This window comes from Pongo pygmaeus, chromosome 20 (assembly GCF_028885625.2).
Source record: "Pongo pygmaeus isolate AG05252 chromosome 20, NHGRI_mPonPyg2-v2.0_pri, whole genome shotgun sequence".
Classification (NCBI taxonomy): domain Eukaryota; kingdom Metazoa; phylum Chordata; class Mammalia; order Primates; family Hominidae; genus Pongo; species Pongo pygmaeus.
The window spans coordinates 8,306,871-8,326,454 of NC_072393.2; the positions used below are offsets into that span (position 1 = coordinate 8,306,871).

Here is a 19,584-nt window from a genome sequence, read left to right on the forward strand (position 1 = left end):
GTGCCCGGCCAAGACACAGTCTCTAAAAACATAATTAAAAAATAATTAAAACAGGGTGAGTCTGAGACCATCCCAGGAAACCTGGCTTCCACTGTACTGAGGAGGAAGCCACAGTGGGTGGGGGTCCCCAGACCTGGGAATGGGAAGGCACTGCCCAAGCTCTGCTCTTTTTCTAGGAATCCTGATGTGAACGCAGACTCCCCACCCCAGTCCTGCTGCCCCTGCTCCCAAAAAGCAAGAAGCACAGTAGCTGCACCCAGGGCTGGGTCTCCATGTCCCACCTTCTCTGGGCTGGGCTCTCATGGAGGAAGAGCTGCAGCAGAGACCCCAGGCTGCCCAGGCCAAGGGAGACAGAGACCCAGAGGCAGGCGGAGGATGTGAAGCAACTTTAATCGCCACCCTCAGACGGGGCAGCAGGAGTGTCTTAAGCATGGGGTCATTCTACCCGCTGGGAGCTGCCTGGGGCCAGCCCCTCGGTTCTGGCTGTGACAGTTTCCCCATCCTAGCTCCCCGGATCTCCATAGGGAGTGTCCAGGGACCCTCAATCTCCAGGGCCACTTCTGCAGGATCTCGGGTTCGAGGTTCTACGTGGCCAGAAGAGCTCAGGTCTCTGAGGGCTGGTGTGCCTGTGTACCCATCCGCATCACTGCTCTCCTCCTGCCCGGCTGCGCCCAGGGCTGGGTGACGGTGGTGGCAAGTGCTTGTCCTCAGGGCAGCGAGGTCTTCCGTTCTGACAGCAGCAGGGACTCCTTCATGGCCACCAGTAACCCCAGCGGGCGGAGGCGCTCCTGGGCTCGGAGCCAGGACAAAAGGAGGAGGGTGGCGGCGACCAGGCTTGCACTGAGCACCGCTGTGGGGAACAGATGGACAGAAGAGTAAGGAGCAGGAAGGCAAGAGCCCCCACACCCACCAAGCTCCATACACATGGGGATGGGAGTTCTGCAGCTCATCCCTTCCCACCTACCTCCCCTGAATCCCCGGAGCGTTAAGGCCCCAGCATGGGAGGGTAAGTCCCTCTTACCAGCAGCTGCAATAACCCCATAGGCAGCTGGGCTTCCAGACTGGTCTCCAGCAGAGGGGGATGTGGCATTCCCAACAGAGGTGACACTCTCCAGGGTCACAGGGGGCCCCATGGTTGTGGCATCCCCTTCCGGGAGGATCTCGTTGGTTCCTGCAAAAAGCCCAGGCGTTCAGTAGTTGAGGAGAAAGCACTGAAGGCGTGAGGGGGCCAGGTGCCCAGGGGAGCCCTTGGGGTTTATCCTCAACCAACCCACGCTGGGTGAAGCTGACTGCTGCCCGTAATTATGTCTTTCTTCTTTTTTTTTTTTTGGAGAGGGAGTCTGGCTCTGTCACCCAGGCTGGAGTGCAGTGGCGCAATATTGGCTCACTGAAACCTCTGCCTCCTGAGTTCAAACGATTCTCCTGTCTTAGCCTCCCGAGTAGCTGGGATTACAGGTGCGTACCACCACACCTGGCTAACTTTTGTATTTTTAGTAGAGATGGGATTTTGCCATGTTGGCCAGACTGGTCTCGAACACCTCACCTCAGGTGATCCGCCCGCCTCGGCCTCCCAAAGTGCTGGGATTATAGGCGTGAGCCCCTGTGCCCAGCCTTTTTTTTTATTTTTTTGAGACAGAGTTTTGTTGTCATCCAGACTGGTATGCAGTGGCCCAATCTCAGCTCGCTGCAACCTCCGCCTCCCAGGTTCAAGCGATTCTCCTGACTCAGCCTCCTGAGTAGCTCGGATTACAAGTGTGGGCCACCATGCCCAGCTAATTTTTTTGTACTTTTAGTAGAGACGGGGTTTCGCAATGTTTGCCAGGCTGGTCTCGAAATCCTGACCTCAGATGATCCGCCCGCCTCAGCCTCCGAAAGTGCTGGGATTACAGGCGTGAGCCACCAGGCCCGGCCCCTGATGATGTCTTGCCTCCCCTACAGGGATGCAGGCACGGGCAAAGGCATGTGTCCACGCCCCCGGCCTGGCCACGCCCCAGCAGGCAGCGGGTGTCCCCATCTACCCACGAGTCCAGCCCAGCCCCGCAGGTGCGTACCACAGCCGAGCTCGTCGCTGGAGTCGGGACAGTCTGGGTGGCCATCGCAGCGCCACGTGAGTGGAATGCAGTCATCGCTCAGCGTGCAACGGAGCTCGCCTGCTGGGCAGGCCAGGCGGCTGCAGTTGCGTGGTTTCTTGTCGGTTCCCCCAGAGCAGTCACTGACACCGGTGCAGGGGCAGGGGAGGCCAGGGGGCGGTGGGCATTGCCCATTCTGGGTACACGGCTCAATCCCTAGGGCACAGGGTTGGTCAGGTCCCAAATGCCCACCCAAGAAGGCCCAGGTACTCCCTCCAACTCCATCCCCTGCAAGCCCCTCCCTCTAAGAACAGCTGAGCCCAAAAAATGCTGCCTTCCTAAGGCTCTGCCCCCTGCAACTGTTAACTCCACCTCGTAAGGACAGGCCTCCCTGCAAGCTCTTCCCCTGAGACCCTACTAGCTCTACCTTCCTACAAGCTCACTTTATTCTATTTGTTTTTTCTTTTATTTATTTTTTGAGACGGGGTCTCCCTCTGCCGCCCAGGCTGCAGTGCAGTGGCGCAATCTCTGTTCACTGAAACCTCTGCCTCCCAGGGTCAAGTGATTCTCCTGCCTCAGCCTCCCGACTAGCTGGGATTACAGGGGACTGCCATCACGTCCAGCTAACTTTTGTATTTTTAGTAGAGATGGGGTTTCACTCTGTTGGCCAGGCTGGTCTCGAACTCCTGACCTCAAGTGATCTGCCTGCCTTGGCCTCCCAAAGTGCTGGGATTACATGTGTGAGCCACTGCACCTGGCTCCCTCCCTCTCTCCCTTACCTCCTCCCTCCCTCTTTCCTTTTCTTTTCTTTCTTCCTTCCTTTCTTTCATTTTTCTTTTTTTTTTCTTTTTCTTTTTTTTCCTGAGAGAGAGTCTTACTCTGTCGCCCAGGCTGGAGTGCACTGGCACAATCCTAGCTCACTGCAGCATCAACCTCCCAGGATCAAGTGATCGATCCTCCCACCCTAGCCTCCCAAAGTGCTGGGATTACAGGCATGAGCCACTGCGCCCAGCCCAAGCCCATCTTAGACCCCGCTTCTTATGACCCACAGACCCAAGCCGCACCCATCCCTGTGGCCCTGCCTTTCCCACAAGCTCCACCACCGCGTGCCTGGCCCCTGACATCCCACCCTCAGGCCCTGCCCAATGTAAGCCCCGCCCCGGGGCGTGGCCACTCACTGCACTCCTCCTCATCGCTGCCATCGCTGCAGTCCAAGTCCCTGTCGCAGCGCCAGGTGAAGGGCACGCATAAGCCACTGGTGCGGCACTGGAACTTGGTGGGTGGGCACGAGCCTGAGCTGGGGCCTGCGAGATGGATGCAAATGAAGCCTGAGAAGCTGGAGGCTGGACCTTTCTCCAAGAGCACAGTAGTCACTGGCTGTGACCCGCAGGAGACAGGCAAAGTCCTGGGATGTAGGAACCACACTGGCGGCTGCTTGTTACTAAGCCCCTAGTATGAATGGGGCTCAGAGTGTAGCAGTTCCTGGGCTCAAGAGCCCCACTGGGGAGGTGCTACTGCACTCCCCAGGTTACAGAGAAAGGAACTAAGAGGAGGCCAAAGAGCTGGTGGCAGAGGCTGGGTGCAGTGGCTCATGCCTGTAATCTCAACACTTTGGCAGGCCAAGGCAGGTGGATCACTTGAGGTCACGAGTTCGAGACCAGCCTGGCCTACATGGTGAAACCCCGTCTCTGTTAAAAATACAAAAATTAGCCGGGCGTGGTGGTGCACGCCTGTAATGCCAGCTACTCGGGAGGCTGAAGCATGAGAATCGCTTAAACCTGGGAGATAGAGATTGCAATGAACTGAAATCATACCGCTGCACTCCAGCCTGGGCAACAGAGCAAGACTCCATCGCCACAAAAAAAAAAAAAAAAAAAAGAGCTGGTGGCAGAGTTGGGGTTCGAACTCAGGTCTCGCTGATCCCAGCGTCTTCACCAGGCTCCTCATAGCAAGATGATCTACCCGGGAGACCTCCAAACTCAGTGGTTAAAGAGACTGGGGGATGGGCCATTTCTCCACATGCCCTGGGTCAGGCTCCCGGGCTCAGGTTAGCAGGGAGGGTCTATCTCCTCTGCGTAGCAAAAGGGAAACTGAGGCACTGGGTAGAAAACCTGCTCAGTCACCAAGTCCTGTTGCCTCGCCTCCCGAATTCCTCCCAGACCTATCACTTTTCCCATCCTAAATGTGTCAGCTCCTCACCAGAGCCCCAGGCCCCAAGGTCCGTCAGGACACCAGAGACTTGCCCTTTCCTCTCTCCTCTCTACACCCTGTGTTTTCCCCTCAATTTTCAGATCTCAGCTGATTTCCTGGGAGGGTTCTCATGTCCCTCTCGGAGACCTAGGAAGCACTGCCTCCCACGTCTAACAACTGTCCTTAAAGCCCTGGTCATGCCTGTCTACCCACAGACTGGACAGTCCGTGGAGGTCAGGGCTGTGACCTGGCCGCCTAAACCCAGGGCAGCGCCTGATTATAAGTGGACACAGGTCACATAAGGGTCCAAGCTGGGTCCAGAGAAGATCCGGGCTGTCCTAGATTCTAAGCAGGGAAGCTCAGCTGTTTGCCGACCTGGAGGGGCACAGAGGGGCCTGGAACCTGGGCCAAGGGACAGAGGAAGGGAGTGGCCTTTAAGGCTTCCTCCTGGGTGTGGCCAGGGGAGGTGGCAAATCCGCCACCCTGGCTTAGCTTCACTCTGCCAAGGCCTTTAACCTCTTCCACATTTACCCACCAGCCATGAGCCTCCAACCCCCCACTCCCCACTGCCAGCCCCTCCCCGGCCTTCAGGCCTAATTGCACCTACTTGCCACACGGTCCCTGAGCTCTATGGATCCCGGAAGAGCTGTGGACAAACCGGTGCCTGCTTCCTTCCCTGCCCCCGGGGGATCTGGCAGCCTCCAGGTGTGGCTCTCCACCCAGGCGCAGACTTCCACAGCCCTGACACCTCTGACCTCCCTTCGCTGGACTGCGGGAGTGTGTGTCCCTCTGCAAAGTGGACAGTAGAGCACAGCAGTCCCCGCCTCATAGGGTGTAAGCCTGACAGGAGTTAGAGTGACCACTGACTTTCCCTCCTGGCCTCAGTTTCCTCACCTGTTAATGGGGTATGTTGGGAATCCCTACCTCAACATCCTGAGAAAAAAGAGATTGTGTATAGAGTTTTGTCCTGTAATCCCAGCATTTTGGGAGGCTGAGGCAGGCAGAACACTTGAGGTCAGGAGTTCGAGACCAGCTTGGCCAACATGGTGAAACCCCATCTCTACTAAAAATACAAAAATTAGCCGGGCGTGGTGACGGTGCCTGTAGTCCCAGCTACTCGGGAGGCTGAGGCATGAGAATTGCTTAAACCTGGGAGGCAGAGGGTGCAGTGAGCCAAGATTGCACTACTGCACTCCAGCCAGGGCGACAGAGGGAAACTCAAAAAAAAAAAAAAAAAAAAAAAAACAAACTTTTGTACTTGGTTATAGTGAACTCTGCCTCCTTAAAAAAAAAAAAAAAAAAAACCAGGAACATTTAGCGTGAATGTCAGTGACTTTGGGATGAGTCCAGGGACCTAGAAAGTGCGGAATGAACAAAGGAGCTGGGAGCTGGGAAAGTGTGAGCCTGAGCCCAGAGCTGGAAGTTGGGAGTGCCTGAGTGCACAGGGAGGCCACTCCAACCCTCCAGCTGCCTCTAGGGGTATCAGAGAGGGAGCCCGTCCTCACTGGCCACCAATACCTCTTAGGCCAGGGCGAACATGCCCATGGGGGTATATTGAACTTGTGACCCCAGTCTCTGCGAGAGCCTGGAGTAGCATGGGGGGAGAGACCTCGCGTTCTCTAAGGATGGAGGACAAAGGAGGAGAGACTGGGAGGGCAGGGACGGTCGCGGAACGGTCGCAAGGCCTGGGCGCGAGGGTTTGGAAGGCAAAGGTGCGAGAGGCACCAGGTGACCCGCCCTGCGTGATCAGCGGTCGGACAATCTGAGCCTGCTAAGAGCTTTCCTGACCACGCTGGTATGAAGGGCGGCTTGGAGGTGACAATGGGGCATGACAGAGCACAGCAGGTGTGGAGGGGGTGTGCAGGGCCGGAGCAAAACCGTTAAAGGCAGGTGGAGGCACCCTCCTCCCCTCCCCCAGCATGGGGGTCTTCCTAGCTCCAGTGCGCTCCTTCCCACAAGCGATGAAGTCCAAGTCCACGTGCTGGGGGAGTGTCATGAACTGACGTGCGGTGCAGCCAGTGGCTAGGCGTCGTCGGAGCGCGGCGGCGGGGCGAAGCCTCGCGAGGGGTGGGAGCCCGCGCTGCGGGGGGCCACTCACCTGCGGCCTGGGCAGAGGTCGGGGTGGAAAGCGGGGTCGCGGCGGCCTCCAGGCCTAGTCCGAGGCCGAGCAGCAGCAGCAGCGCCAGGCCCAGAGCCCCTGTTCGCCACGCTCCAACCCGCGCCATCCAACCGCCGGTCAAGCTGTCCCCGCAGCAGCGCCGGCCACGCGCCGTCCAGACTGCTCTCTTATCCCTGCGCACGCGCACGCGCGGGGTTGGGGCGGGGCCCAAGCCCCTGAGCTCTGCGGCGCCCGCGGCTACGCCTACCGTAAATGTCAGAATAGAAGGGAAAAGAGAATTAGAGGCCCGTCCCCACTTTCCCCAGTGACCAGATCAGTTGAAAGATATGGAGCCCTCTTGAAGTTAGAAACTTCTGGGGATGGGAAGGAATTTGTTGGTGTTCATTTGCATTATTTCCCCTTCCACATGAGGACTGCTGCAAATGTTACTGCCTCGTGATCTTCTTTAATATGGCAGCCACGCCCCTCAGGCACGCCCCATTTCCTCCCTCATCCCACTGCTTTTGTGGCGCCGACAGGTAATTTATTTTATTTACTTATTCTGGTTTATTGTCGGAGTCCCCATAAAATGCTAGCTACTGGAGGGCAGGGATCTTCTGTTGCTCACTGCTTTATTCTCAGGACCTGACACATAGTGCTTGACTCATAGTAGGCTCTTAGTAAACATTTGGTGAGTAAATGAATAAATGAAACGTCCATTCTCGGAGTCGGGGTCCTTGGGGGAAAAAAAGGAAAGGAAATCAATTAATTAATTAAATTTAATAATAAAGGCCGGGCGCGGTGGGTCACGTGTGTAATCCCAGCACTTTGGGAAGCAGAGGCGAGCAGATCGCTTGAGCCCAGGAGTTCGAGATCAGCCTGGGCAACACAGCAAGTCCCCGCCCACCTCAATAAAAAACAAAATTAGCTGGGCATGGTGGCTCTAATTTGTAGTCCCAGCTACTCAGGAGGCTGAGGTGGGAGAATCACTTGGAGCTGCACTCCAGCGTGGGTGACAGTGAGACCCCATTCCTTAGAAAAGTTGGCCGGTGTGGTGGCTCACGCCTGTAACCCCAGCACTTTGGGAGGCCGAGGCAGGCGGATCACGAGGTCAGGAGTTCTAAACCAGCCTGGCCAACATAGTGCAACTCTCGTCGCTACTAAAAATACAAAAATTAGCCGGGTGTGGTAACACGCTCCTGTAGTCCCAGCTACTAGGGAGGCTGAGATGGGAGAATCGCTTGAACCCGGGAGGCGGAGGTTGCAGTCAGCCGAGACCACATCATTGAACTCCAGCCTGGGTGACAGAGACTCCGTCTCCAAAAAAAAAGTCGTGGTCATAAAACTTGGTTCAGATGCCATCAGTGGCATGCCTTGCCTAGGGTCTTACCCTCCTTGTGGCCTCTGCACACCCTGCCTAGTCTTTCCTTCCCTCCTGACCTTTCTGAATCGATTCATCCTTTTGCCCCAAGCAGAATCCCACCTTCTCCAGGAAGGTGTTAGCCTTTGTAGGACCCACTCTGGGACACTTGTACCTGCTGCCTGCAGCCGTGACCTTTCACCTTCCAGAGGGCAGGGCGGTCTCAGCACCCTCTTAGTCCACAGCTGATCTTTTTTAGCTGCTGAAGGGTCCGGGGCTGTGCCCTGGGGAAGCCATGACACTCCCCTGCGTAGGGTCACTGGGTGGCTCCTGCAGCCAGACTTGGACACCCTCCCTTTGCAGATTTCTGTCTCCTCCCCAGGAACCAGCTGCCTTCCTTCCGGAGCTAACTCATTCTCATCCCACAGCCCCAGCATAATGGTTTCTGGCTCAGGGAGGCCTTTCCTGATGTGCCCTAGGTCTGCCTTCCCTGTGAGCAGCCCTCACTGTCCTCTGCCTTCCCCGTTGAGCTGCAGGGTGACCAAGGTCAAGCAGAGGCCTCAGTGGGAAGGTCTAAAAAATAAAAATAAAATCAGGCCAGGTGTGGTGGCTCATGCCTGTAATCCCAGCACTTTGGGAGGTCAAGGCAGGAGGATCGCTTGAGGCCAGGAGTTCAAGATCAGCCTGGGAAACATGTTGAGACTCTATTTTTTTATTTTTTAAAGTAAAACTAGAAGTGATACCCGAGCTCTAGGTATTTGTCATAAATTAGGTTACATTCTCCCTGGAGGGAATCCAAGGAGGCAAAGTAGTCGGGTGGCCCTGAGGGTGCAGTGTCACAGGTAAGGTTGGTCCGAGGACAGCTCCCACCTCTTTATGGGAGGAGCTGGAGTCACCGCCTTCTTCTCAGTGGCTGCTACAGCAGAGCTGGAGGAGGGAAAGACTTCAGTGAGGGTTTCCAAAGAACAGTGTGGAAAGAAATGAGGGAGCCCACAGCTGCCCCAGGACAAACACACCCACAGGGACTTTCTGGACCTGCAGGACAGACAGCAGGGTGTTCCAGAATGCCAACCCCTCCAACGTGGCCCCTCAGAGGATCAGCCAACGCCAGGTGGGAGCTGGCAAGCCCCCTCTCTCCCCTGAGCCCTGTATGAATCCCCTGCTGTGGCCCCCAGGCCCAGAACCCACCGTTCTGGGCTCCTCCCTTCCCACTTTTGGTCTCCAGCGTACACAAGGCCCCCACCCCCATTCCTGCTGCCCCTCAAAACAGGATGCTGGCAAAAGGGCCAAGCGATCAGGTGACACTGGCCTCCAGCTCTTCCTGCCTCGGACTGGGCAAGAACTGCATGGCAGGCGCTACTGTGTGGGTGCAGAGCCAGGAAGATGGGGCACCGCCCTCAGGAAGACTCAGGCTGGTGGGGCTGAGAATCCATGCACAAATGGTAACTGCGAAACGCATCTCTGGCCCAGAGCTGGCCAAGAGGGAGCCCCCAGGAGACCCTGTGCCGGCAAGTCCAGGACGAGCACCCTCCCCTCTCACCCCACCCACCTGAGCCTGTGGGGCTCACATACCTCACAGCCTAAGCAAGAAATGAAGCAGGAGGGTGGGGTGATGGAGGAGGCGCCCCAGGGGTGGAGGCACAGGACCTCCCAGGAGCCTCAAGGAAATGGAAAAGGCAGAAGTGGCCTCCCTGGGAAATGCACACATCTCTGGGGGCATGGCAAGGGGCTGTGTGGGAACAAGGTATCTTGCCACACTCTGGTGCTGGACTCCAGTGAATCAGAAGGTGACAACAAGGACCACTCCACTGAGTTCCCTCTTTTTGAGACAGACTCTTGCTCTGTCGCCCAGGCTGGTGTGCAGTGGCACAATCTCAGTTCACTGCAACCTCCACCTCCCAGGCTTGAGTGATTCTCTTGCCTCAGCCTCCCAAGTAACTGGGATTACAGGTGTGTACCATCACTCCCGGCTAATTTTTGTGTTTTCTTTCTTGTTTATTATTTATGAGACAGGGTCTCACTTTGTCACCCAGGCTGGAGTGCAGTGGCACAATCTCAGCTCAGTGAAGCTTCCTCGACCTCCCACGTTCAAGAGATCCTTCTGCCTCAGCCCTTCAAGTAGCTGGGACTACGGGTGCACACCACCACACCCAGCTAATTTTTGTATTTTTTGCAGAGATGGGGTTTCCCCATGCTGCTCAGGCTGGTCTTGAACTTCTAGGCTCAAGCGATCCACCTGCCTCGGCCTCCCAAAGTGCTGGGATTACAGGCGAGAGCCACAGCGCCCCTAACTTTTGTATTTCAGTAGAGGCAGGGTTTCGCCCTGTTGGCCAGGCTGGTGTCGATCTCCTGACCCCTAGTGATCCGCTCACCTCGGCCTCCCAAAGTGCTGGGATTACAGGCGTGAGCTACCATGCCCAGCCTAAAAAATTTCTAATAGAGACGGGGTCTGTGTTACTCAAACAAGTCTAGAACTCAAGCAATCCTCACACCTCAGCTTCCCGAGTCACTGGGATTACAGGCATACACCACTGCGCCTGGCCTATTCAGAGTTCTTTTTTTTTTTTTTTGAGATGGAGTCTCACTCTGTCACCCAGGCTGGAGTGCAGTGGCGCGATCTCAGCTCACTGCAAGCTCCGCCTCCCGGGTTCACACCATTCTCCTGCCTCAGCCTCCCGAATAGCTGGGACTACAGGCGCCCGCCACCACGCCTGGCTAATTTTTTGTATTTTTAGTACAGACGAGGGTTCAACATGTTAGCCACGATGGTCTTGATCTCCTGACCTGGTGATCCGCCCGCCTCCGCCTCCCAAAGTGCTGGGATTACAGGCGTGAGCCACCGCGCCCAGCCTCACAGAGTTCTAAGTACAGAGCAGGCCCTGCCTGACCTCATCACCTCCCAGATCTCAGCACACTGCAAGTCTAGCATCCCTATTTTATAAATGAAGAAACCAAGGCTCAAGAAGGCTGAGGGACTGCCCACACCGTGAGTTGGCTGTAGAGCCCAGACCCCAGCGGGAGTCCAGGCAAACTGGTTTGAAATCCTGCTTCTGCTTACTGCTGCCTGTGTGGCCCAGGCCAGTCACTTGGCTTCTGTGAGCCTCGATTTCCTCTTCTGCAAGAGGGGCCATCACCATTTAACTGGTGGAGTTATTAGGAGGTAGGCAGGACACTGACTCTGTGCCAGGCTCCAAGAGTTTACAAATATTAATTATGAGGACTAACCCTCGTAACAGCTTTCTGAAGTAGATACTATTAGAGTCCCCATTTAATTAAGAGAAGACACCTGAAACCAGGGACCAAACTACTTTTTGAGAGGAGCCCAAGGTTTATACAGTTCTCTCTCTGAGAAGAATACATGGCCGGGCGCGGTGGCTCACAACTGTATTTCCAGCACTTTGGGAGGCTGAGGCCAGAGGATCACATGAGGTCAGGAGTTCAACACCAGGCTGACCAACATGGTGAAACCCCATCTCTACTAAAAATACAAAATTAGCCCGGCGTGGTGGCATGTGCCTGTAATCTCAGCTACTTGGGAGGCTGAGGCAGGAGAATCGCTTGATCCTAGGAGGTGGAGGTTGCAGTGAGCTGAAATCGCGCCACTGCACTCCAGCCTGTGCAATAAGAGTGAGACTGTCTCAAAATAAATAAATAAAATAAGAATTCATAATTATATAAACAGTAATGTCTCAGCTTTTCACAGGACCCTTGGAGGGACCCCGGAACTTCATCTGTTTTGTAGGATGCTGAGTCCTGGCTGAGGCGCTAACTTCTACCCTCCCCTGGGTTGGACTAAATGAGCTCTTGCTGAGCATGGTGACTCTCATTTGTAGTCCCAGTTACTCGGGAGGCCAAGGCAGGAGGATCGCTTGAGCCCAGGAGTTTGAGAACGGCCTAGGCAACAAAGCAAGACCCCATCTCTACAAAACATTTAAAAATTAACCCAGCATGGAGGCCGGGCATGGTGGCTCACGCTTGTAATCCCAGCACTTTGGGAGGCCAACGCAGGCGGATCACGAGGTCAGGAGATCGAGACCATCCTGGCTAACACGGTGAAACCCCGTCTCTACTAAAAATACAAAAACTTAGCCATGTGTGGTGGTGGGCACCTGTAGTCCTAGCTACTAGGCAGGCTGAGGCAAGAGAATGGCGTGAACCCCTGGGAGATGGAGCTTGCAGTGAGCCGAGATCGCACCACTGCACTCCAGCCTGGTGTGGGGATAAGAAAGAGAAATCAGACTGTTAATGTGTCTGTATAGAAAGTAGACTTATATAAGAGACTTCATTTTAATCTGTAACCCTACCCCCAACCCTGTGCTCCCTGAGACATGTGCTGTGTCAACTCAGGGTTAAATGGATTAAGGGCTGTGCAAGATATGCTTTGTTAAACAAATGCTTGAAGGCAGCATGCTCGTTAAGAGTTAAACAAATGCTTGAAGGCAGCATGCTCGTTAAGAGTCGTCACCTCTCCCTAATCTCAAGTACCCAGCGACACAAAACACCGCAGAAGGCCGCAGGGACCCCTGCCTAGGAAAAAGCCAAGTATTGTCCAAGGTTTCTCCCTACGTGATAGCCTGAGATATGGCCTCGTGGGAAAGGAAAGACCTGACCGTCCCCGAGCCCGACACCCGTAAAGGGTCTGTGCTGAGGAGGATTAGTAAAAGAGGAAGGAACGCCCCGTTGCAGTTGAGACAAGAGGAAGGCATCTGTCTCCTGCTCGTCCCTGGGCAATGGAATGTCTCGGTGTAAAACCCGATTGTATATTCCATCTACTGAGATAGGGGAAAACCGCCTTAGGCCTGAAGAGGGGACATGCGGGCAGCAATACTGCTCCTTAAGGCATTGAGATGTTTACGTGTGTACATATCTAAAGCACAGCACTTAATTCTTTACGTTGTTTATGATGCAGAGACCTTTGTTCACGTGTTTACCTGCTGACCTTCTCTCTACTATTATCCTATGATCCTGCCACATCCCCCTCTCACACATCACACCCAGTAATGATGAATAAATACTAAGGGAACTCAGAGGCTGGGTGGATCCTCCGTATGCTGAGCGCTGGTCCCCTGGTCACCCGATTTCTTTCTCTATACTTTGTCTGTGTCTCTTTCTTTTCCAAGTCTCTCATTCCAGCTAACGAGGAACACCCACAGGTGTGGAGGCGCAACCCACCCCTTCAGCCTGGGCGACACAGGGAGACTCCGTCTCAAAACAACAACAACAACAACAAAAAAACAGGCTGGGCAAGGTGGGTCACGCCTGTAATCCTAGCACTTTGGGAGGCCGAGTCGGGTGGATCACAAGGTCAGTTCAAGACCAGCCTGGCCAAGATGGTGAAATCCCGCCTCTACTGAAAATACAAAAATTAGCCGGGCGTGGTGATGGGCACTTGTAATCCCAGCTACTTGAGAGGCTGAGGCAGAGAATTGCTTGAACCCAGGAGGCGGAGGTTGCAGTGAGCCGAGATCACACCACTGCACTCCAGCCTGGGCGACAGAGTGAGACTCTGTCTCAAAAAAAAAAAAAAAAAAAAAAATTGACCCAGCATGGTGGCACTAATCTGTAACACCAACTACTGGGGAGGCCAAGGAAGGAGGGAAGGACTACTTCAACCCAGGCGTTCAAGGCTGCAGTGAGTGATGACTGCGCCATTGCACTTCATCCTGGGCAACAGAGCAAGACTCTGTCTCTAAAAACGAGTAAATGAGCTCTTGGACAAAAAGCTCCCAGCGGCACAGTTCCTGACGCAACTGATGCTTACTAAGTAGGATCTTGACAAGCACCCTTTCCACAAGTTGGGGAGACAGAGTGGGTTGCAGGAGGGGGCGTGGGGGCTGTGGTGAGCAGCACTGCAGATCCTCACCTCTCCGCTGGCTTGCCTGACACCAGTGCCTTCTGCGAGGACATGATGATGGAAGGGGGCACAGATTCCCGGCGGCCATCGCGAGTGCAATAGTAATTGTTGGAGAGCTTGTGGCTAGGACCCACAGGGAGCTTGGGAGGAGGTTGAGTTCTGAGGGGAAAAAAGATCAGCACTGAAGCAAAGGGACAGTCACTGTCATGGCCCCGCTGTGGGCCCGTCACCTCAGTCACAAAATGTGGGATCTACAGCCAGCCACTGGGATAAGCCACAGGCTGGGGGTGTCCCTTGGTACACTGGCAGGGACATATGCCTGTGGAGGGGTCCTGGGGCCAGAAGCAAATGGTGGCCCCTGGTCTGGATGTGAAGATGCCACCCCCAGGGACCCCACCTGTCCCGAATGTGGAGGGTACAGAGGACCCTTCCGAGGCTCCCAAGGCCCAGGACATATTTCCATGCCCCCGACCCCAAGGCTGAGCTTGGCAGCCAGCCCCACCTGACTCTGTCCACTCTGAGTGGCTTTTTCCCCTAAGGCCAGGCTCTGGACGCCCTGCGTTTCCTGTTATCTCAGGAAGTCTCTGGAGAACCCTGCTAGGATCAAGGCCCATTAATCAAAGAACGCCTTAGCCTTGGAGCCTGTCCAGATCTCTGCATTTCCTGCCACCACGTGGCCAGGCAACTCCTCTCTGGAGCCCAGAGAGGGGTGAACAGAGCTCGGTCTTGGCTTGAACTAAACCCTGGGCTGGATTTACCTGGAAGCCTGAGGTCTTAAAAGAAATGCTCAAAACAAGGATGGGCACGGTGGCTCATGCCTGTAATCTCAGCACTTTGGGAGGCCGAGGTGGGTGGATCACTTGAGGTCAGGCGTTCGAAACCAGCCTGGCCAACATTGCAAACCCCATCTCTACTAAAATACCAAAATTAGCCAGGCATGGTGGTGGGAGGCAGAGGTTGCAGTGAGCTGAGATCGCACCACCACACTCCAGCCTGGGCAACAGAGTGAGACTCCATCTCAAAAAAAAAGCTCAAAACAAAAGAGGGGCTTTCCAGAGAGAGGGAGCAGAGAAGACGGCAAAAACCGTAAATTGATCTGTTTCCACTTAGCCATGTTTCTAAGTCACTTTTTTGTCTGGGAACTGTTTCGCCAGAATTTAATTTTTTTCTAAGGCAGTGATCATATGCACTGCAGCCTGGGTGATATATGCAATCATATGATCAGCTCACTGCAGCCTCAACCTCCTGGGCTCAAGCAATGCTCCTGCCTCAGCCTCTCAAGTAGCTGGAACTACAGGCGTACACTACCACATCTGGCTAAAAACAATTTTTCTATTGTTTTTGTGGAGTCGGGGGTCCTGCTATGTTGCCCAGGTTGATGTCAAATTCCTGGCCTTAAGTTATCCTCTCACCTCGGCCTCCCAAAGTGCTGGGATTACAGGCGTGAGCCACCACTCCTGGCCTTTTTCTTAAAACAAGTGTTAGTCACTGTATTTTTTAAAAATAAGAAACATAAAGTAAAAAATGTTTAATATTAAAAGCAATATATTATGTGAAAGACTTTGCTTAAGGAGGCTGGATGTGGTGGCTCATACCTTGGGAGGCCAAGGTGGAAGGACTGCTTGAGGCCAGGAGTGGGTTTTTTTTGTTTTTTTGTTTTGAGATGGAGTCTCGCTCTGTCGCCCAGGCTAGAGTGCAGTGGTGCAATCTCGGCTCACTGCAACCTCCGCCTCCCAGGTTCAAGCGATTTTCCTGCCTCAGCCTCCCAAGTAGCTGGGACTACAGGTGTGCGCCACCATGCCGCTAATTTTTGTATTTTTAGTAGAGATGGGTTTTCACTATGTTGGTCAGGCTGGTCTCAAACTTCTGACCTTGTGATCCGCCTGCCTCGGCCTCCCAAAGTGCTGGGATTACAGACATGAGCCACCATGCCCAGCCAGAGGCCAGGAGTTTAAGACCAGCTTGGGCAACATGGTAAGACCTTGTCACTATAAAAAATTTTAAAAATTAGCCAGGCACGGTAACATGTGCCTGTACTCCCAGCTACTTGGGAGGCTGGAACAGGAGGATCACTTAGGCCTGGAAGTTCGAGGCTGCAGTGAGCTATGATTGTGCCACTGCACTCCAGCCTGGGTGACAGAAACCCAGTCTTTAAAAAAAAAAAAAAAAAAAAAAGCCAGGCGCGGTGGCTCACGCCGGTAATCCCAGCACTTTGGAAGGCCGAGGCGGACGGATCACGAGGTCAAGAGATCAGACCATCCTGGCAAACATGGTGAAACCCCGTCACTACTAAAAATACAAAAATTAGCTGGGTGTGGTGGCGCGCGCCTGTAGCCCCAGCTACTCGGGAGGCTGAGGCAGGAGAATCGCTTGAACCCGGGAGGCGGAGATTGCGGTGATCCGAGATCCGCCACTGCACTCCAGCTTGGCGACAGAGTGAGACTCCGTCTCAAAAAAAAAAAAAAGACCAATAAAACATCCACATGAGTCACTAGAGGGCGCCGTCATCCTAAAAAAGTCAAAACTTTCACAAAGCCATTTCCTCAACTGGCCCACAACTACCCTGATAGAAAACCAACTGGGGGGGTCGGGGGGTGGGGGGGAGAGAGCATCGGGAAGAATAGCTAATGGATGCTAGGCTTAATACCTAAGTGATAGGTTGATCTTTATCTTTGCAGCAAACTATCATGGCACATGTTTACCTTTGTAACAAAACTGCAAATGTACCCCAGAGCTTAACGTTAAAGTTGAAAACAAGCCGGGCGCAGTGGCTCATGCCTGTAATCCCAGCACTTTGGGAGGCCGAGGCGGGCGGATTACGAGGTCAGGAGTTCGAGACCAGACTGGCCAACATGGTGAAACCCCGTCTCTACTAAAAATACAAAAAATTAGCCGGGCGTGGTGGCACAAGCCTGCAATCCCAGCTACTTGGGAGGCTGAGGCAGGAGAATCGCTTGAACCCGGGAGGTGGAGATTGCAGTGAGCTGAGATTGTGCCATTGCACTCCAGTCTGGGCAACAAGAGCAAAACTCTGTCTCCAAAAAAAAAAAAAAAGTTGAAAACAAAGTTTGATACTTCTAATATTTGGAATTAGTCATAACATATAGGCATTTACATAAATTTCGTTATTTTAATGCTATTTTTCTTCGTTTCATTATAATCCTCAATGACTGCCTTACCTCTGCCTACCCCTTTGACTTCATAGATTATACCATTATCCCTTTCCCTCAATGGGTTCCATCCATACTGGCCTCCTTGCACTCAGGCTCTGTCCAGCCTGACAGTCTTAGCCCTTCCTGTTCCCTCTGCTCAGAATGTTTTTTCTCTTTTTTTTTATTTTTTTGAGACAGAGTTTTGTTCTGTCACCCAGGCTGGAGTGCAGTGGTGCGATCTCAGCTCACTGCAATATCCACTTCCGGTGTTCAAGCGATTCTCCTGCCTCAACCTCCCGAGTAGCTAGGACTACCGGCGCGCGCCACCACGCCCGGCTAATTTTTGTATTTTTAGTAGAGAGGGGGTTTTACTATGTTTCACTGTGTTGGCCAGGCTGGTCTCAAACTCCTGACCTCGTGATCCACCTGCCTCGGCCTCCCAAAGTGCTGGGATCACAAGCGTGAGCCACCGCGCCCGGCAAGAATGTTTTTTCAATAACTATTCTTTGAATGGGTCCTTCCCATCATTCAGGGGACTCAACTGTCAATTTCCAAAGAAAGATCTTTCCCAATCATCTGGCTTTACGTAGCCACTCTCCAGCTTCCACTTATTTTGTTTTGTCTTCAAAGCATTCCAGAACAATACTACCTGCTGTGTTTGTTGCCCTACTATGCTTCTCCCTAGAATGTGGCGTCCATGAAAGAATGTGGATAACCTTCCTGGTTCACAAAGTTAAACCCAAGGCTGAGGTCATACATGACAGGGGCTTGTAAATATCAACTAATATTTTAATATAAATGAGTCTGAAATCAGGACACTTCTGGGTTCAAGTCCCCGCTGCCACTTTTTAGCTTCTGAGTGACTTGAGGCAAATGATTTAGCTTCTCTGGACCTCTTTTTTCATCTGTAGCTTGGGGATAACACTGACTAACATGGCCACGCTGAGCACTGCAAAGCTAGCCTGATTCCAACTCAGAATGCACGCCCGGCCTCGCTGTTTCAGGAGGGCTGTCCTCCGGAGTTCAGCAAGGTTAAAGGCAAACCTCTGCCTCCACAGCCTGGCAGGGGACTGGTGGCAGGATGTCAGCCCTGCGTTTCAGGGGTCTAAAGGAACACAGATTTTGTTTTTGGTGGAGAAAGGACAGAGCCAGAGGCTGGGCAGCGAGCGGGGCCTGCTCACCGCTTGGAGATCTCCTGGTAGCGCAGCTGCAGCTTCGCCTGCAGGTCTTGCTGTGGGAAGAGGAGAGGGGAGGTCGGCCTGCAAGGCACCCCAGGAGAGAGGAAAGGAGAGGGCGAGGGACCAGGGATGGCCCGGGGATGCACATTTTAAGGGAAGGCAGGGGATGAACACTCGGGGAAACGGATGTGGGTCCTGCAGGTGAAGAGGAAAGCTAGAGTCCGGGCCCACAGATCCAAGGCTAAGAAGGTCGGGGACTGGGGAAATCCCAGGCCTGAGTGGTTCCCAGGCCAGGAGAGGGTCCCGGGTTGAAGGGGTCACGAGCTGGGGGTTCCCAGGGAGATTGGGGGAGAGCGAAGGGTCCCGGCTTAGGAGGGAGGTGAGGAGCAGGAGCAGGTCCAGGACACACGAAGCCCGAAGCCCCCCATGGTGCAGCCCTGTCCGCCCCGCGCACCCCGGACGCCCAGTTCCGTAGCCGCTGGATGAGACGGGTGGCGGACGCCATCTTCCGTCCGCGATGTTGAAGGGCGCAGCCGGTGACGTCTCCACCGCTGGGGCTGCTGGGAAAGACGCGGCGTGGTATCGCGAGACGGGAGTGGGCGGGGCTAGAATGTCCTATAAAGTCTCTCCCCGAAGCACGTGACTTCTCTCCGCCAGACCGCCGCCGCGCCGCCATCATGGACACCAGTCGTGTGCAGCCTATCAAGCTGGCCAGGGTGAGGTGGGGGCCCGAATTTGGGGCCAGGGGGAGGGAGCAGAGGAGCCAAACGGGCCGGGTCTGAACCCAGCTTCTTTCCTCCAGGTCACCAAGGTCCTGGGCAGGACCGGCTCTCAGGGACAGTGCACGCAGGTAATCGGGTGGGGGCATTTGGCCGACTGCCGGGGACCTAAACCCTGATGTGACCCCTACCCTGCCCTAACCCTGCCAGCCGGAATCCGGGAGCCGATGCTCATTTCATCCCAGGGTTCTGATGGTTCCCTTTAACGATCTGTGTTCTGGCCCCGACACGTTCTCTAAATTCATATCTGCTTCCCACTCCGCGGTGCCTTTCCGCGGCCCGCCCTAACTTCTTCCTCCACTCCCCGGTGGGGACCCGTAGGTGCGCGTGGAATTCATGGACGACACGAGCCGATCCATCATCCGCAATGTAAAAGGCCCCGTGCGCGAGGGCGACGTGCTCACCCTTTTGGAGTCAGAGCGAGAAGCCCGGAGGTTGCGCTGAGCTTGGCTGCTCGCTGGTGGGTACAAAGAGGACACCCCTTTGATAGACCTTTGGTTGGTGGTAGGGAGGCTTTGTTAAGCCCAGGGTGAGAGGGTTTGGGAGGCAGAGTCTACAGAGACTGACAAGAGGGAGGCGGGAGTTTGCCAATTGCTGCAGGGCCTCTCAACATCTCATGTTTGGGTCTGTTTACAGGGTCTTGGATGTTGGGTTCGACCACTTGGCCGATGGGAATGGTCTGTCACAATCTGCTCCTTTTGTTTTTTTGCCCTCCACACGGAATTGAGATGCTCCTTTAAATAAAGCGTTTGTGTTTCAAGTTAACTCGGGTTCTTGTCTGGGTTATGCGACTAGGGTTTCTCTAGGTTTCTTGAGTGGCTCCCAGGCGGTCACCGATCCTCCGCACTCTGGAAATCCTGGCCGTACGGTCTTGCCAAACGAAGCTTTTCCTTTTTGAGGCGGG

At 54.4% G+C, this 19,584-nt stretch overlaps 3 protein-coding genes across 3 annotated transcripts; 1 reads left to right on the forward strand and 2 right to left on the reverse strand.

The window, feature by feature from the left end:
* Positions 1-371: 371 nt before the first annotated feature.
* On the reverse strand, positions 372-8,169 carry CD320 (CD320 molecule). The gene is made up of 6 exons (XM_054466422.2): positions 7,893-8,169; positions 6,358-6,621; positions 3,248-3,373; positions 2,052-2,285; positions 1,022-1,171; positions 372-850 (listed from the first exon to the last, which is right to left on the reverse strand). Exons 1-6 carry the CDS (start codon positions 8,152-8,154, stop codon positions 708-710), a joined length of 1,179 nt encoding a protein of 392 aa, XP_054322397.2. The 5' UTR covers positions 8,155-8,169; the 3' UTR covers positions 372-707.
* Positions 8,170-8,413: 244 nt separating this feature from the next.
* NDUFA7 (NADH:ubiquinone oxidoreductase subunit A7) lies at positions 8,414-18,457 on the reverse strand. The gene is made up of 4 exons (XM_054466424.1): positions 18,356-18,457; positions 17,905-17,954; positions 13,581-13,730; positions 8,414-8,644 (listed from the first exon to the last, which is right to left on the reverse strand). Exons 1-4 carry the CDS (start codon positions 18,404-18,406, stop codon positions 8,554-8,556), a joined length of 342 nt encoding a protein of 113 aa, XP_054322399.1. The 5' UTR covers positions 18,407-18,457; the 3' UTR covers positions 8,414-8,553.
* RPS28 (ribosomal protein S28) lies at positions 18,452-19,445 on the forward strand. Its single transcript, XM_054466425.2, has 4 exons — positions 18,452-18,617; positions 18,704-18,751; positions 19,002-19,140; positions 19,317-19,445. The coding sequence occupies exons 1-3, from the start codon at positions 18,579-18,581 to the stop codon at positions 19,122-19,124; spliced, it is 210 nt and encodes a 69-aa protein (XP_054322400.1). The 5' UTR covers positions 18,452-18,578; the 3' UTR covers positions 19,125-19,140; positions 19,317-19,445.
* The last annotated feature ends 139 nt before the right edge of the window (positions 19,446-19,584 follow it).